The sequence below is a fragment of the Rana temporaria genome, chromosome 9 (genome assembly GCF_905171775.1).
Source record: "Rana temporaria chromosome 9, aRanTem1.1, whole genome shotgun sequence".
NCBI classification, from domain to species: Eukaryota; Metazoa; Chordata; class Amphibia; order Anura; family Ranidae; genus Rana; species Rana temporaria.
Genome location: NC_053497.1, coordinates 53,186,044 through 53,205,418, shown reverse-complemented (window position 1 = coordinate 53,205,418; position 19,375 = coordinate 53,186,044). Strand labels below are relative to the sequence as shown.

The window sequence follows — 19,375 nt, the reverse complement described above, 5'->3', positions numbered from 1 at the left end:
CATTAGTTATACAGTAAGTACTAGCGACAGTTTAATCTTAGTAGACCAATTTAGAGAGGAGACATTTCCTCACCGACTCCATGGTGAAACAGGCTCTATCCCAATCCAAGGAACTACCCAGAATCCTCAGTTGGTGATATATTCTGTCACCTTTCCTGAAAGAACAGCAGATCAATGTAACTAAGAGTTTTAAAATACCATCAACAGGATATAAAAGACTTTCCGCAAACAGATGTGACTTACTCATTCTTCCACTTCCACACTTCATCTATAAATGCTTCTCTGCCCAGATCATGCCGGGTCTTTCCACGCTCTCTCCAAAGCTTCTTCTCCACAACGACCTGGGTGGCAATCCCAGCGTGGTCACAACCTGGGTTCCACAAGGTCAGCTCACCACGCATGCGATGCCTGGAAGTACAAAAATACGTTTTTTTATTTTTCCTTTTATAGCTTCCCTTGTTAGTGTGAAAAAGATAAAAAATGTGAGCCTGGACAAATCCCAGAGGATCCCATAAAAAGTAAATATTAAGAGTAGGGGAAAGGTTGGAACCTAGGGGGTTTTCTTTGCTCCAGTTTACTATTTGTCCCAGGTCAGGAAAGTGAGGGGAAATGTAAAATGTTACAATTTTCACTAGATCAGTAGGGGAGATATCCTCCAATAGGGTCAACTGTTCCAGTGACAACTGTGATTTCCTGACATTAAAGCTAAACTCTATGCAGAAAAAAAATAGGAAGAAGAGTAAGGCAGCACTGTATTCATTAACCACTTGCCGATCAGCCGGCGTCATTATATTGCGGCAGGTTGGCTCTATTGCGTGAATCACCGTAGCTGTACATTGGTTCATGCAATAGATATAGTGGTCACAAGCCACTGCGCGGAAGCCGATGTGTGTGACCGACAGAGCCCGATGTCCGCCAGCCACCCGCGATTGCTCCACAGAGTACCAGAACGGGATCTGTCAAGGTAAACAAACAGATCCCTGTTCTGACAGGGAAATACAGAGTGATCGCCTGTTACTAGTGATCAGGAACAGCGATCTCTCTCCTCCTCCAGTCAGTCCACTGCCCCACATTTAGAAACACCTCCCAGGGAACACATTGAACCCCTTGATCACCACCAGTGTTAACCTCTTCCCTGTCAATGTTATCTATACAGTAATCAGTGCATTTTTACAGCACAAATCGCTGTATAAATGTCACTGGTCCCAAAAAAGGGTCAAAAGTGTCCGATCTGTCCGCCGCAATGTCGCAGTCCCGCTAAAAATCACTGATCTATAAAATAATAATAAAAATGCCCTAAATCTATCCCCTGTTTTGTAGACACTATAACTTTTGCACAAACCAATCAATATACGCCTATTGTGACTTATTTTTACCAAAAAATATGTAGAAGAATACATATTGGCCTATACTGAGGAAGAAATTATTTATATATATATATATATATATATATATATATATATATATATATATATATATATATATATATATATATATATATATATTTTGGGGATATTTATTATAGCAAAAAGTTAAAAATATTGCTTTTTTTCCCCTAAATTGTCGCTCTTTGTTTATAGCGCAAATAAGAACCGCAGAGGTGATCAAATACCACCAAAAGAAAGCTCTATTTGTGGGAAAAAAGGTTGTCAATTTTATTTAGGTACAACATCACACGACCGTGCAATTGTCAGTTAAAGCGACGTAGTGCCGTATCACAAAAAATGGCCTGGTCATTAAGAGGATAAAACCTCCCAGTCCTTAAGTGGTTGATACACCATTAAACTACATGTACACCTTTTAATCAAAATCGCCAGCAGGCAAAAATCTACTGTCAGGAATATCCCATTCAAGAATATAAGACGTTTCTCTTGTTAAAAAAAAAAAAAAAAGATTATAAAACTTTATTGCACAGGAAGATTGCCATCCGGCTGCAAACAGTGCGGGAAGCAACAGCCATATAGAACTGCAAGGGGGGCAGATGTATGTATTGAGGGAGGCTGAGCTATTTTTTAATTAAAGGTGTACATGTACTATAAATGTTTTTTTTTTTAATGCAAGCAGTGTAAGTATCTGAATTTGACTTGAGAAAAAAAACAAATCAGTTATGTGTGATGTAACAGCAAGGAACATACTGAAAGGAGAAGCAGAGTGACAGAAAGATAAGCTCATCAATGTGTTATTTCTCTTTTCACTGTCAAATCACAGGATGGGGGAGGGACAAAACCTGTAAATATTACCTAAAACGGAGGTCCTCCGATTTTTTTTCTTTTAAAAGTCAGCAGCTACAAATACAGCAGCTGCTGACTTTTAAAAGAAGGACCCTTACCTGTCCAGCGTGCCCGCCATGTCGGCGCCCAAAGCCGAGCTTGGCTCTCAGGTGCTGCCTCCGCCATCTTCGGTAAGAGAATCAGAAAGTGAATCCTTGTGGCTTCACTTCGAGTCACGCTGCACGATCTGAATGCTCTTCTGATGTCTTCTGGGACCTGTGTGTCTCCCAGAAGACAGCGGGGTTGGGGGGGGGGGGCGTTGCGCCGGATGTGGTGTAGACACCCACAGATAATACATCTCTCTATGCCCGGAAGTGGGTGCAAGTAGCTGTCTTAGACAGGAATCTGCTCCCCCCCTGAAAGGTACCAAATGTGACACCAGAGGGGGGGAGGAATCCGGACAGCGGAAGTTCCATTTTTGTGTGAACCTTTGCTTTAAGTGCAGCTGAAAAACTTTAGATCTCCTAAACTGCCAGAGAGGAAAAGTTGGCCCCTTTTGCAGGTATAGCTATGGAAAACATTAAAAACAAGTGTCTATGCTTTATATACAGTAATACACGGTCTCACCCTGCTCTGCACATACTCTGTTGCTCTCTTCCACACTGTACCTAAAATCGAAGCCACTAGAGGCTGATCTGCTGACAGCCTAAAGATAATCTGCTGTTCAAGGGTTCTGGGCTTCAGCAAGAAGAAACTGGAGCAATGCTGGAGGCAATTTAAAGCACACACTAATTTTGGTAGGATAATTATTAATGTAGAATGTATGTTCCTTGCTAAAGAACATTATTTGTTATCAAGTTATTATGGGTAAGATCTGCTCTAGTTTCAGCGCCTCGAAGAAAGTATTCATACCCCTTGAAATTGTCCACATTTTATGTTATGTTACAACCAAAAACGTAAATGTATTTTATTGGGATTTGATGTGATAGACCAACACAAAGTGACACATAATTGTGAAGTGGAAGGAAAAAGATAAATGGTTTTCCAAATTCTTTACTAATAAAGATCTGAAAAGTGCGGCGCCCATTTGTATTCAGCCCCCTTTACTCTGATATTCCTAACTAAAATCTAGTGGAACCAAATGCCTTCAGAAGTCACCTAATTAGTAAAAATAGTCCACCTGTGTGTAATTTAATCTCAGTTTTTTAGAAAACCTTAGTGAACAAACAGCATCATGAAGGCCAAGAAACACACCAGAAAGGTCAGGGATAAAGTTGTGGAGAAGTTTAAAGCAGGGTTAGGTTAGAAAAAAAACTATCCCATGCTTCAAACATCTCCCGGAGCACTGTTCAATCCATCATCCGAAAATGGAAATAGTATGGCACAACTGCAAACCTACCAAGACATGGCCGTCCACCTAAACTGACAGGCCGGGCAAGGAGAGCATTAATCAGAGAAGCAGCCAAGAGGCCCATGGTAACTCCACAGCTCAGGCAGGAGAATCTGTCCACAGGACAACTATTAGTCGTGCACTCCACAAATTTGGCTTTTAATGAAGGGTGGCAGGAAGAAAGCCATTGTTGAACGAAAGTCATAAGAAGTCCCGTTTGCAATGTGTGAGAAGCCATGTGGGGGACACAGCAAACATGTGGAAGAAGGTGCTCTGGTCAGATGAGACCCAAATGTAACTTTTTGGCCTATGTGTGGTGGGAAAACTAACACTGCACATCACCCTGAACACACCATCCTCACTGTGAAACATGGTGGTGGCAGCATCATGTTGTAGGGATGCTTTTCTTCAGCAGGGACAGGGAAGCTGGTCAGAGTTGATGGATGGAGCCAAATACAGGGAAATCTTAGAAGAAAACCTGTTAAGAGTCTACAAAAAACTTGAGACTGGGACGGAGGTTTAACTTCCAGCAGGACAACGACCCTAAACATACAGCCAGGGCTACAATGGAATGGTTTCGATCAAAGCATATTCATGTGTTAGGATAACCCAGTCAAAGTCCAGACCTAAATCCAATTGAGCATCTGTGACAAAACTTGCTGTTCACAGACGCTCTCCATCCAATCTGACAGAGCTTGAGCTATTTTGCAAAGAAGAATGGGCAAAAATTTCACACTCTAGATGTGCAAAGCTGGTAGAGACATCCCCAAAAAGACTTGCAGCTGTAATTGCACCAAAAGGTGGGTCTGCAAATTATTGACTTAGGGGAGCTGAATACAAATGCACTCCACACTTTTCACATATTTATTGTAAAAAATCTTAAAAACAATTTATCATTTTACTTTCACGTCAGAATTATGTGCCACTTTGAGTTGGTACATTACAAGAAATACCAACAAAATACATGTTTTTGGAAGTAACATGACAAAATGTGGAAAATTCCAAGGGGTATGAATACTTTTTCAAGGCAAGTTAAGTTAGCAAAGCATGCTCATTTTTAATAAAAAATTTAAAGCTGTTAAATAAAAAAGCCTAGCGCTGCCTTCATCCTTTTTGCCTCCCTCCCCAATCAATATTGTTTCTAAAAAAGTTCACATTATTATTATTATGTATTTCGTTTTTTCTGGCTATGCTGCCTACATCATGTACTCACCAGCGAGTCAGACTGTCTTGAATGGCATTCGTCAAAGCGTGACCTAGATGAAGAGATCCAGTCACATTTGGTGGAGGGATGCACATCATGAATGTGCCTTTAGGATTGGGCTCTGAGATGCTGGTTCTCTGAAAGACATAATATTGTGATCACTTTCGCAAACCTGTATAGTTTAACATATGGGACAAAAATGCAAAAGAAGAGAAAACCTTCAGCCCAACATTAAAGGAGTTGTTTACACAAGCATCTCCCCGCTCTATACCTCCGTGAGACGATCGCGGGGATCCCCGCGGCAATCGAGTCTGCGGGCCACACGGTCCGACTCACGGGGATGGCAGCAGGGTCGCGAGCTTCCACACGGACAGGCATTTAAAGGGGATGTAAACATACGTTGATATGCCTGTCCGTGCCATTCTGTCGACGTATATGTGCAGGTCGTCCTTAAGCGGTTAAAGTGCATTTTTCTTTATAAAAATTGTGTTAGAAAGACTGTTGCGCAAATACAGTGTGAAATATTAAAATAAAATATTGCAACAATCACCATTTTATTCTCTAGGGTCTCTGCTAATATATATATATATATATATATATATATATATATATATATATATATATATATATATATATATATATATATATATATATGTGTAATGTTTGGTTGCTAATGCTAATTTAAAACTTGTAAACAAAAAGTTCCAGAAAAAGTCTGTTCAGCAAGTGGGTATCAGAGGCACTGTGCACACACAAATATGCAGCTGGTGTTAACAGGCCCACAATTTCATATTACATAAGAACTCACCCCATATTCTGGTTTAAAGAACCCTTCCTTCTCCCACCATGGATACCAGGCTGCCTCCACATACTGAGGACTGTATGAATCTGGCATAGTACCAGATACATCTAAAAGCAAAAGAAAAAACAGTTAAGAAAAACTCCAAAAAGCACAATATAATGAAATGACAGTAAACAGAATACTATAGTACAGTGATACTTGGCACCCCAGATGTTTTGGAACTACATTTCCCATGATGCTCATGCACTCTGTCGTGTAGTTGAGCATCATGGGAAATGTAGTTCCAAAACATCTGGAGTGCCAAGGTTCACCATCACTGCTATAGTATATCACACTCAATGCAGCAGCGCTAAATGATCCAAAATATCAAAAAGTCCATAGTCATCCACCCATGGTGTTGGTGCAGCAGAGAGTCAGTGCAGACATTTCCTTGAAAGGGGACATCTGTATGTTTCAATCCTCCACCATTAAGGATAACACACCCTCAGGATAACACACTCCCGCAAATAATAGCTAAATGGCTGAACAGCATGAACTTGACAGGCCTGTACAGAGTCCTGACATCAACCCAATATAACAGATTGGGATAAATTACAATGGAGACTGCTAGCCAGGCATTCTTGTCCACATCAGTGCCTGACCTCACAAATTCGCACTTCTGAAAGAATGGTCAAACATTCACATAGACACACTCCTAAACCTTGTGGACGGCCTTCCCAGAAGAGTTGAAGCTGTTATAACTGCACAGGGTGGGCAACTCAATATTGAACCCTACAGACTACGACTGGTATACCATTAAAGTTCATGTGTGTGTAAAGGCAGGTGTAATATAGTTTATTTTTAATTATTGAGGAGGGTTGCTGCACGGGAAACGTTTCGAAACTTACATTTCTCCACTTCCCTCATCTATTATTCCCATCTCAGGTAATCTCAAATTCATTCCAGGTCTTCTTCTGGTTTTGTCATCTTAAAGCTCAGGGCTATACTCACCTGACTGACTTTCTCACGTCAACAGGGACCTTCATTTCCTCTGACCCAGCCCATCTTAGTGACCCTCCTCTGGACTTCTGGGGTGGCTCTTGCCTACGCTATTCTCTCCAACGTTGTTCCCGTGCCCCAGGTTACTTTCGCCCGCTCACATGTTTTGAATCACTATGTCAGAGGGGAACCCATACATTATTCCCTCTCCTTGCTATATTCCTCCCTGATTCACCCTGGAGAAGAACATGTTCCTCCATTTCTCATTAAATGGGAAACCGATCTGGCTCTGAGCCTTACTCCAGGTGACCCTTCCGCCCATCAACCCTCTTTTTCTTTTTTCATTGTCGGTCCTCCTCCTCATTTCTTTTTCTTTTGCGTTTCTTTCCTGGTCCTGCTCCTGGTCCTGCTCGCCCTCCCTCAACTCCGCTATCTCTCTCTTTCCTCCCCGTTACTCCTAATTTCAGATTACTATATAAGTGGAACTCTCTTGATCACTCAAGGTCTTCCACCTGCCACCACACATGACCCTGCCATATTTTCCTTTTTTGGTTTCAATGCCATTTGATGTTTGCTCCCCTACAATAAAAAGCAGTACTATACATGCTTCAGTCGTGGTATTGGATTGTCCTATTAAATACTTCCTCTGGGATCGTTGCCTTAAAGTGGATTGCGCTGAATTTTTTTTTTTAAAGCCAGCAGCTACAAATACTACAGCTGGTGACTTTTAATATTAGGACACTTACCTGTCCTGGAGTCCAGCGCCGTCCACAGCAGAGGACGAGCGACTGCTCGTCACTCTGCTGCCCCCCCCCCCCCTGCCATCCTCGTTGAGGGAACCTGGAAGTGAAGCGCTCCGGCTTCACTGCCCGGTTCCCTACGGCGAATGTGCGAGCCGCGCTACGCCTGCCGATTGGCTCCCGCTGTGTACTGGGAGCCGAGTGTTCCCAGAACACAACGGGGGGGATGGGAGGTGACGTCATGCCCGCAGTCTGCCCAAGACTGGGTGGCCGGAAGTGGGTGCAAATACCTGTCTTTAGACAGGTATGTGCACCCCCCTCCCCCTGAAAGGTGTCAAATGTGACACCGGAGGGGGGGGGGGGTTCCGATCAGCGGGAGTTCCACTTTAGGGTGGAGCTCCACTTTAATGCTCTTTGTTAGCAGTTCATATGTTGGAGTTTCTATTAATGATGTGCCTAGATGTATCTCTCTAATGTCTGTATTTTCTATGACTCTTTACACAAATAAAGGAATTACAAAAGACAAAAAAAAGATGTATCCAGACTCCAAGATGTGTACGGATGCATCAAAGAGACAGGAATTCTTGTGCATTCATTTCTAAAGATAGACCACAGCAGAAATGGTTTACTTTCTCATTGGAAGGGGGCTGACATTGATGACTCCTTTTGAAAATGTCTGGCATCAATACTTTTTCATAGGTCACAAGTCCAAAAAAAAAGCAGGCTGCAAGTTGAGTGTGATGACGCATACACACGATCATTTTTCGGGTTGTAAAAAAACGAAGTTTTTAAGGGTCTAGAAAAAACGACTTTTTTTCAACCAGATCATTAAAACGGCCTTGCCTACACACAATCTTGAAAAAAAAATCCTCTAGCAAAGCGCGGTGACGTACAACACGTACGACGGCACTATAAAGGGGAAGTTCTATTCGGATGATGTCACCCTTTGGGCTGCTTTAGCTGATTTTGTGTTAGTAAAAGACGATTCGCGATTTTCTGTCTGTTACAGCGTGATGAATGTGCTTACTCCATTATGAACGGTAGTTTTACCAGAAGGAGCGCTCCCGTCTCATAACTTGCTTCTGATTTTTCACGTCATTAAAGCCCACACACGACCATTTTTTACAACCCGAAAAACGACAACGTTAAAAACATTGTTAAAAAATAGAGCATGTTCGAATTTTTTTTGCCCATTTTTCAGAACCGGAAAAAAGATCTGAAGCCCACACCGGATCGTTTTTAATGACATAAAAAAAAACGTCATTTTTTACAACCCGAAAAATGATCGTGTGTACGCGGCATTAGAACTTATCTTTATACTTGTTCTGAAGCAAATATTAGGCAGTATTGCAGCCAGAACATTTGCACAACAGCCATGTAACAAATATTCCCGAAGAAGAGGTCAATGGCAGCCTCCATAATTCTCCAATGGATTGTGGTGTACATTAAGACTTTACTAAACAATTTAATCAGAGAAGCAGGCAGTAGGAGGAGGATGGAGTGATTCATCAGTGTGTGTAAATTTTAGCTTGAGCTACTGTGCTATGTAATGTAACCATAATTTTTTTAACCAACAGGTAAGGGAGACCAGGGCACCGCATTTTGACTGTATATGTAAATATGAAACTGTTATGCCCTGTACACACGATCAGACTTTTGTCCGACCAAATTCACATCGGAATTCTGACGGAATTCCATCGGAGGAAAAGAGAACATGCGATGGAAAAACTCTGAAGGGCATACACACGGTCGGAATTTCCGATGGAAAACGTCAGTCTGACGTTTTCCATTGGAAATTCTGAGAGTGTATACGAGGCAGAATATGCAGTATTTCATTTTTACTTCTCTAAAACAAGAGTGAAAATATTTAAAATGTGTTTACACATGACTATATTTTTTTTATTTTTAAAGTATACATTTACTTTAATGCATAAAAATCTACTTCACCTATTCAGGATTCATTCTAACGTTGCATGTATTGTGATGGTACAACACACAGTAACATTACCATGAATTGTGATGCATTGCAAACCATGTGCCTCAGAGATGTGCTGCCTTAATGTTTTGGTGTGCCAATCAAAATACTGCAACACAATGCAAACGTGTTATTCTGCCCTGAATGGTCTACATTTTTGGTAGTTCAGACTTTAGCAAATATTAGCATGTTACAAGTATAAAGGATGTTGGTGAAGCCACATTTCACAAATATTAAGCTTCCCCATTGTTCTCGGTTGCGTTTCAAAAAACTGCTGTCAGTCAATTTTTAACCCCCTTCTTGCCCACCCCTTTAAATAGTTCTGAATGGATTGGCCAGAAGGTGGGAATCATTGGCAATCATATGGCCACTGTTACAGTGGTCACATGATAGGAAGTCCTACGGCTACCGATCTTTAGGCCAGACTGAGAGCAGTCTGACAGCTAATGCCTAGTACACATGTACGGGTTTCCCAGCAGACTTTTTACAACCGGGAAATCTGAGGGGAAAACCAATAACCTTGCTTGGTTACTTTGTCCCCTACACATGGCAGGGTTTCCTGACAGGAAAACTGCCATGAGAGCTTTGGTTGTGAAACCCAGCCATGTGTATGCTGCACTGCAGTCTTTTCCCATAGGAAAACTGCCGGCTTAAAAACCACTGGGAATCCCGGCAGGAAAAAAGAGAGCGGTTTCTTTTTTTTTTTGGCAGTTTACCCGTCGGGAAAACTGCAATGGAGCATACACATGGCCGGGATTCCCGGCCAAAAGCTCTAATGGCAGTTTTCCCGACGGGAAACCAATACGTGTGTACATGGCATTAGTCTTTGTGCTGGGCGCATGCAGCAAACATGCTCTCAGCACATAAACATCGGCCACCCAGCAATGTGGGCATTACAGCCCACCCTTATTGCCTACGCACATAGGTGTTGGGTGGTTGTAAGGGGGGGTTAAATGTGTAAAAAGTATCATTTAACGTTTCCAGAGGTAGAAACCCAATTCATGTGGACTTTTGTTAGGGAAGACAGGTCCCAGAGCCAAAAGTAGATGGAAGAGAAAAACAATCCTTCACAACAATGCACAGAGATATGGATTATCCATTTCCCTCCCAGCTAACCTTTCTTCTGTCCTGCAGGAGTCGGGATATCATAGGTTATCACACCAAGTTCCTTCTTCTCTTTCTTTTCTACCTTTGGTTTCTTCTGATGTTCATTAAAGAAAAATAAAAAATAGATCAAAATGTGATCAGAACAAGGACAGAGGACTGTAGAATCTGAAGATACAAACAAGAAAGCCGCTCACCTCTATTTGCTGTACTTTTATCTTATCTTGCTTCTGCTGGAACTTCTCCAACTTCTCTTTTTTCTTGGACTCTTTCTTCAACTGAGCAGCTGTTTTTGGAGGACCATTGACAACAGCATCTGTGCTGGTTGGTGCAGCTGGGGCATGGAGGTTTGAGCTCTTGAGGTCTAGGTAGGAATACAAGACTGGTCATGTCTGGACCACATTCTTGGGTTTCCCTTGTTTTTCAAGTGGAACTAAACCCACCAATTTAACGGTTTCCCAAAAAAGTTACATTCAAGGCATGCAATGAATAATGGTCACAGCTGTTTTTGCTCTCAACAAAACTGTTAGGCCAGTGGTTCTCAACCTGGAGGTCGGGACCCCCTCGGGGGTCAAATGATGATTTGTCAGGGGTCACCAAATCCTGGGCTGTTCCTGAAACCTGCACCTCTTTTGCAGCCACCCAGCAGGGATGTCCCTAGAGCCCACAGCTGCCTACTCAGCCTCTTTGCAGCTGCCCATTCAGTTCACAACATGACTGGGGGGGGCAGAGACTTTAGGTCAGCTGACTGGTGAGGAATGTGAAGTGGGAGACACAGTGAGTAACACTACCTGTGATTATAGTTCCCAGTAAAAGTTTCCACTACTGTTCTCAGATCAGCAAATGACCTTGATCAAGAGCACCTAAGTTGGCTGATCAGAACTCTCCCACCAGCACTGCCACTCATCCCAACTCTCCCACCAGCACTGCCACTCATCCCAACTCTCCCACCAGCACTGCCACTCATCCCAACTATCCCACCAGCACTGCCACTCATCCCAACTCTCCCACCAGCACTGCCACTCATCCCAACTCTCCCACCAGCACTGCCACTCATCCCAACTCTCCCACCAGCACTGCCACTCATCCCAACTCTCCCACCCCCAAGGAGTAAGGGAAGGAATAAATACAGAGAATACATGGAAAGGAAAAGAGGGGGAACAACAAATAAAAAAAAGAGAGAAAGATTGAGAGAGAGCAAGAAAGACAGCTAGATTAAGGGATGGGGGAAAAAAGAAGAAATTAGGATAGAGAGATAAAAGGGAAATAAAAGAGAACAAAGAGTGGTACATACTAAAATGTACCATAAGGGGTTTTAATACTTCACAAATATAAGGGTTAGGGGGGCAAATTACTTGTTTTGCCTTAGGTGTTGACAACCCACGCTACAAAAATTTTTACTGTTAGGGGTCCCTACAACTTGGGAAATGTTATCAAGGGGTCACGGCACTAGAAGAGTTGAGAACCACTGTGTTAGGCCATCAAATGACTGGGGTCATAGCTGATCACAAGTGCAGCACCATGGCAACTGTGGATCTAACAGAGGCGAAGATGACAGCTTCCTTCGATGTAAAGGATAGGAGGATTTAGAAGGTGCAATCAAATGGATACACTAAAGTTTTAGAAATGGTCGAATTTCAGTCTGTTGAGTAATTTAAATGTTGGTCCTGTAAAGTTTGAGGACTTTGCTCTGTTTATCTATATAAAAGAGGCAAAGTCCGATACATCTTCTCTTACAGTGTAAAAAGACATTTAAATATTTATTATCCCCTTATAGCAGCTCACATAGGCACCCAGTGTATTTGAGCCCACCCCTGTGCAATTCTAGCAGTCCTTTTGGCAAACATGGATTCTATCAAATACCAGGGTCTGTTATGTAATAGATGGCTCCTGTTTCTGAAAGAAGGCATGGCTAGAATCCATCAGTCATTTAGCAGCAGCCTCTTCTGTAAATGTTCAGCAAGATCTGCTGAGGACTATGTCACAATAATGATCCTGTCACTGGCTTCAACTTGCCCACAAAAGGAATGATAAAGGAAGCACTTACTTGCTTCTATGACATAACTCCTCCGTTGCTGGAAAGCTGCAAAACTTTGCTCACCAGAGAGTGAGCAACAATAGAGCAAAAGCTTTGCTTAGCCTGGTTCAGCCTGTGAGGGATGTCATAGGAGCTGGGAGTATTCGCTCTGTTCTCTTAGTTTTGGCCCCAGATACAGGATTATTATGTGACATGGGCCATCGCCCCATTTTTAGTAATCTACTAGAATGACCCTCTTAGCTCCACCTCTGCAGTACCCTAAACTGTAGAGAAAACGTACAAGTCAAGACGTTTTGAAAGATTAAAATCCCCTTCTGGGTTCCTACTGCAAGGTGGTGCTCGTTAGAAATCATTTCCTTTACTTTCTGTCTTGTTTACTTTTTACTGTACAGGAAGTAAGGGGAAATCTGCAACAGGAAGCAGCCAAAAATATAAATCTTACAGCAGTTCTAGCCTTCTCTTAAGCTGGATACACACTATACAATTGTCTTTAGATTTTTCCCTTTTAGATTAACCAAAACCATATAAAAGGAGGCAAAACCTAAACACTTTTGGCCAGATCCACAAAGAGATACGTCGGCGTATCTATTGATACGCCGCGTAAGTTCCATCGATGCGCCGTCGTATCTTTGTTTTGTATCCACAAAACAAGATACGACTGAATGTGGTCTAGATCCGACCGACGTACGTGTTAGTACGTCGTCGGATCTTAGGTGCATATTTACGCTGGCCGCTAGGTGGCGCTTCCCTTGATTTTGGCGTAGAGTATGCAAATTAGCTAGATACGCTGATTCTCAAACGTACGTCCGCCCGGCGCAATTTTTTAACGTCGTTTACGTAAGACTTTTTTCGGCGTAACGTTACCCCTGGCTCTATGAGGCGTACGCAATGTTAAGTATGGACGTCGGGACAGCGTCGAATTTTCTGTCGTTTGCGTAAATCGTTCGCGAATAGGGCTTTGCGTAAGTTACGTTCACGTCGAAAGCATTGACTATTTGCGACGTGATTTTGCGCATGCACACTGGGATACATCCACGGACGGCGCATGCGCCATTCGTAAAAAGCGTCAATTACGTGGGGTCATACTAGATTAGCATACAACACGCCCACTCCAAGCCTACTTTGAATTACACGGCCTTACGCCGGCAGATTTACGTTACGCCGGCGCACATATGGGAGCAAGTTCTTTGTGGATACCCTACGAGCCACTCAGATTTACGGCGGCGTAGCGCATATGAGATGCGCTACGCCCGCCTAAATATACGCCCGTTTTTGTGGATCTGGCCCTTTACATTTTTATGCAATCAGGCAGGTCCTTGCACTACATGGTTGAAGGTAAATCTAAAGGAAATCGAACAACAAAAGTTGTATAGTGTGTATCCAGCTTAACTCCTATCAATAAAACAGCGTAATTATTTCTGTTTGTGTTGGTGTTGGATTGTTCCCCCTTTAAAGTGGTTGTAAAGGTGCAGTTTTTTTTTTTAAATAACAAACATGTCAGGCCTCGTACACACGGCCGAGTTTCTCGGCAAAAACCAGCAAGAAACTTGCTGGGAGATATTTTTTTGCCGAGGAAACCGGTCGTGTGTACATTTTCGTCGAGGAAACTGTCGAGAAACACGACAAGCCAAAAAGAGAGCATGTTCTCTATTTCCTTGACGGGAATGGAGAAAATTGGCTTGTCGAGTTTCTCGACGGCTTCACAATGAACTCAACAAGCAAAACGATGTGTTTCGCCCGTCGAGTTCCTCGGTCGTGTGTACAAGGCGTCATACTTACCTTCACTTTGCAGTTCGTTTTGCACAGAGTGGCCCAGATCCTGCTGTTCTGGGGTCCTATGGCGGCTGTCTCTGCTCCTCCCTGCAATAGTTAACCCTTTCTAGGAAGCTCTCTCCCGAGGGGGTTACATTTCCGGCACGCTCCCGTGTCATACAGTCGGCGTCCATAGCCGCCGAGTGTATGACTCTGCCCTGTCCCCGGGCGGCTACGTCATTGTATTTGATTGACAGCAGCGGGAGCCAATGCCTGCACTGCCATCAATCTATCCAATCAACGCCGGGACTCAGCGGAGAAGAGGACGCCGAGGATGCGCAGAGAGGGTGAACTGGCTCAGGTAAGTAAAACAGGGGGGAGGCCCGTGATTGCCAGGTGTTTTTTCACCTTAATGCATAGGACGCATTAAGGTGAAAAAACACAAACCTTTACAACCCCTTTAATGTCTAGTAAAACATTGTGAGCAGGACAGGAAATCTTTCTAGAGGAGTCTCAGATAGCAGTAATAACCTACAGCTGTTGGGACCCTTCTGCACTTTATTCTAAACAAAGAAAAAAGTTTTGACTTGATGATCACTTTAAGTGTAGTTACAATAAATACAATTATGTGTTGTTATACCTCCATTAAATAGTACCACCACTCCTATAATCTCCTTAAACTGTGGTTGGTTGACACAGGTCAGGAACCAGCGGGTAACGTTGGGAAAGTTCTGCCTGGTGGAGGGAGAGACGACCTGCAATAAACACAAGAGACATTATATAAAGGTGGCCAAGATTAGGAGGAAATGGGGAGGGGAAAATATACAAACACATAACCCAGATTAGTTACACACAGCCTGCAGAAAGACAGTATTTGAAAAGATACAAAGATCCAGAAAGCTCTGGCGATAGTTTCAAATCGCAGATTTCAAATCAGCTTCCCAATCACTGGAATCAGCGGGTTACCTATGAGCGATGCATACTATGCCAGGGAATATCACAGACTAGGATAAACTGTTGTATACAGACAATACCTTGCTAAATGGATAGATAAGACAGCAGGACACAGCAATGTCGGCAAGGCTCAGTCGCTCTCCTACTAGGTATGTGCGCACTTTCAAGTGGCTGTCCAACACCTCCAGGATTCTTTGCAGCTCCACCCGAGCACGGTCTTTAGTCTGAAAAAAGGGTCGCAAAAAATCAGACAAAAATATTACAGACAAGCAACAGCTAAACACAAAGAATGGCAAATAATGGGACAATTTCAGCAGCAGAAACATTTCTAAAGTATTGTAGTTACTGTGGTTGAAGGGCAGTATTCAAATCCTCCAATCCTACAGATTCTCTGCCATTGCTCCAACTCCTTACTATACAGGTGACAAATACCACTCCCAGCTATCAACATACAGAGCATCCCCTCCAACGGCAAGCCTGATTTCATCTTACAGCTGCCAAATGTGGCAAATCAAAAATAAATATAAAATATTTTTGGAACCTTTGAAAAAATATCAACAAGAGGAAAGGGGTCCTTGGCCTGGAATTTGTTAATATTCCCTCCACCCATTGACCTACCTGCTGCTCTTGTCTCCATCAGAGTTAGCATAATCCCCAGTTTGGAAGCCCAGACAAAAGGACTGGCTGGTTGCTCCTCCATCATGCGACAGTGCCCCAACCTAATGACTGGCCACTGCATCATGGGAGGAAGTCAAATGCTCTTCCTCACCGGAATGGCTGGGTATTTTTGCCGGCTGCAATGGAGGCAGAGATAGCAACAAAACACTGGAAAAGTGAAAATTAGTGGGTTGAGAGGAAACTCTTTACAAAGACAAAGTCACTTGTCACTTTAAGGACCCTGGCCTTGCCCTACAGTTCCTTCCCACAAGGGCCACATCCACAGGTTTAAATGCTAGGGCCCGCTGTCAGTTTGACATATCATTAACTGCCGTTACATCATTTTAGAGTGGCCCTGCAGAAAATATAATCAAATGCATAATAAAAAAAATGTTAAGACCCTACTGCTGGATAGCAAAAGGAAATGGTCCACCTCAACCACCTGAAGAAGCACCCTCCTACTCTGCAGTCCAGAAAACTCAGAATCTGGAGCAGAACATGACCACAGATAAAGTATCTGGGGCCTTTATTGTAGGTTTGTCCCCCAATTTATTGGATGCTGAGCTTCAAGGATGATATGTTTTGCATAGTAGTTACACTGGGCCAGCTTGGCATCATGCAAGTATGTATATGTGATACCTAATTGGCCTCTGTGAAAGCTGTAACTGACTGTAGTAGCCTGGGCTACTACAGTGATAACTGCAGTCCTCTGCATGCTGTCCTGAAAGGCTGCCATTCTGCATAACTACTCGATCATTCACCTGAATGGCATCTATGCCAAGTTAGTGACGCCCTCTGGTTACTATGCAGATGTGCAGCCACTCTGAAGACTGTGGGCAGATCAAGGAGGAATTCAAGAAAAAAAAAAAAAATAACCGCCCCAAGTCCACCGCATGTCGTGTAAAGGTAATGTTGCTGTGAATGATAAATTGGAGTGTCTGCACTATTCTCACCCCGAGAAGCTTCTGCACACACTGGGCCGGATTCAGAAAGAGATACGACGGCGTATCTCCTGATACGCCGTCGTATCTCTGAGTCCGGCCGTCGTATCTATGCGCCTGATTCATAGAATCAGGTTACGCATAGATATCCCTAAGATCCGAAGTGACTTACACCGTTGGATCTTAGGCGGCAATTCCAGGCCGGCCCTAGGTGGCGCTTCCGTATTATTACGCAAGGAATATGCAAATGAGGAGTTACGCCGAATTCAGAAACGAAAGACCGCCGCTTTTTTTTACGACGTTTGCGTTCGGCTTTTTCCGGCGTATAGTTACCCCTGCTATGTGAGGGGTAGCTAATGTTAAGTATGGCCGTCGTTCCCGCGCCGAGTTTTGATTTTTTTACATCGCTTGAGTAAGTCGTTCGCGAATACGGATGGACGTAATTTACGTTCACGTTGAAAGCAATGACGTTTTGCGGCGGATTTTCGAGCATGCGCACTGGGATGTTTTCAAGAACGGCGCATGCGCCGTTCAAGTTAAACGTAAAAAACGCGGGGTCAAGGGAAATTTAAATAAAACACGCCCCTTAAAACCCCATTTGAATTACGCGGCCTTACGCCGCAACATACGCTACGCCGCTCTAACTAAGGGCGCAAGTTCTTTGTGAATAAAGAACTCGCGCCCAAAGTTAGAGCGGCGTAACGTATCGGAGATACGTTACGCGGGCCGGACAGATAAGCCAATGTATCTGAATCCGGCCCACTGAACACAGACATCCCCCTGCTACCTTGTATGTGGAAACGGCAAGTGATTTTGAATATAAATACTCGGAATTAACAAACCAAAGTTTCACACATTTGAGCATAGAATGTATAGAGTAATACCTCGGATTGCGAGTAACGCGGTTTACGAGCATTTCGCAATACGAGCTATTATTTTTTTTAAATCCTGACACAGTTTGCGAGCGTCGTCTCACAAAACAAGCAGGATTCAAGCCTCTGGGATGTGCAGTACTGCATTTGGCCAGAGGTGCAGGGGCACCGGTGACACTTGGAGCCACTCTGAAACACTCTGTTCCTGAGTGTCTCCGAGTGCATCCAAGCGTTTCCGAGTGTCTCTGGCACCCACCGCCACCTCTGGCCACATGCGGTACTGCATACAATAGCAATCACTGTGGAACGAATTATCTGAGTTTCCATTGACTCCTATGTGGAAACTCGCTTTGATATACGAGTGCTTTGGATTACAAGCATCCTTCAGGAACAAATTATGCTTGTAATCCAAGGTACCACTGTACTTGTCTTGGGGGTTACAGATCAGCTTAAAAAAAAAAGAAAAAAGAAAAGGGATTGGCTGCTATGTGTAAGTTCACTTTTAAAGAACTCTTACCGGTTTGTGGTCGATGCCATAGGCAGCTGGCAGCATGTCGGATTCTGCATAGTTTACCCACTGTTTGATGAGAGAGAAGCTTCGCTGGTCCCCATCCCCTGACAGAGACTCAGGGGCCAGCATGTAGGAGACAGCCCAAGCCCCCCATACAGATCCAGTGGAAGGAGACAGAAGGCACGGTAGGGGAAGACCCCGGGGTCCTGAAGAGACTTCTTTTACCTCTGGGCGAGGGTGAGGCGAGAACTGCCCACAGACACGCACCCAGGTGCATTGCGGATCAGAGGTAGAAGATAATGGAAGGTAGAGAGTCGACATTGTAGGACGGGGAAGTAAAGACCTGCTGGAGGAGGGAGAAAGTGTCAAGAGTCCTGTTCACAGCACAATTCCTTTGTAGTGATTCAGCACGCCTCATCCACACATTAAATACACCCATCTGTATTATAGTTAAACATACACAAGCTGCTTCACTGTCCATATTACACGGCTTTCTTTCAGCATTTCATCATGTGAGGGGTGATATCATCCCCATGCAACATTTTACAAGCTGGATAAAGATCACTAATGAGGTTTGTTAGACTTGTAAATTAGAACATTAGAGATAAGACAAGTGAATCATTTTTACATAAGATACATAAATAACACTGAGCTTGTGTAAATATAGTGCTCAAACATAAGGTAAAAACAGCTACAACATAACATTGTGAGATAAAACACAACAAAATAGTGAAAAAATTAAATAAAAAATGTTGCGTTACTAAAATAAATAAACAAAAATGATCATATGAAGTCTCTAAAGTCCAAAGACACCAGAAGGTGAAGCACTCAGAATCTGGTGCAGTTCTGTATGAAGCCAATCAGCTTTCAACTTTAATTTGTTCAATTAACCACTTCACCCCCGGAAGAATTTACCCCCTTCTTGACCAGAGCACTTTTTGCTATTCGGAACTGCGACGTTGCACCCAAGCAAAATTGACATCCCTTTTTCCCCACAAAGAGAGCTTTCTTTTGGTGGTATTTGATCACCTCTGCTGTATTTATTTTTTGCGCTATAAACTAAAGAAGAGCGACCATTTTGAAAAAAAAAAGCTATATTTTTAACTTTTTGCTATAATAAATGTCCCAAAAAACATATATAAAAAAAAAATTCCCTCAGTTTAGGCCGATATTATTCTTCTAGATATTTTTGGTTAAAAAAAAAAAAAACACACAATTAGCTAGATTCAGGTCGGCGTATGTACTGA

The 19,375-nt window shown here is 43.1% G+C and overlaps 1 protein-coding gene across 5 annotated transcripts in view; it reads right to left on the bottom strand.

Moving 5' to 3' along the window:
• The window catches only part of VARS1 (valyl-tRNA synthetase 1), a 101,994-nt gene that overhangs the window by 40,630 nt on the left and 41,989 nt on the right, over positions 1-19,375 (bottom strand). For 2 of the 5 annotated variants that reach the window (XM_040323482.1, XM_040323486.1), the window contains exons 2-10: positions 18,135-18,474; positions 15,228-15,371; positions 14,834-14,948; positions 10,601-10,767; positions 10,416-10,500; positions 5,613-5,713; positions 4,814-4,941; positions 244-408; positions 74-155 (exon numbers count right to left, since the gene is read on the bottom strand). In XM_040323482.1, coding sequence (XP_040179416.1) covers positions 74-155; positions 244-408; positions 4,814-4,941; positions 5,613-5,713; positions 10,416-10,500; positions 10,601-10,767; positions 14,834-14,948; positions 15,228-15,371; positions 18,135-18,474 — 1,327 coding nt within the window. The remainder of the gene's footprint in view (positions 1-73; positions 156-243; positions 409-4,813; positions 4,942-5,612; positions 5,714-10,415; positions 10,501-10,600; positions 10,768-14,833; positions 14,949-15,227; positions 15,372-18,134; positions 18,475-19,375) is intronic. The other 3 variants (XM_040323483.1, XM_040323487.1, XM_040323484.1) reach the window with 2 other exon arrangements.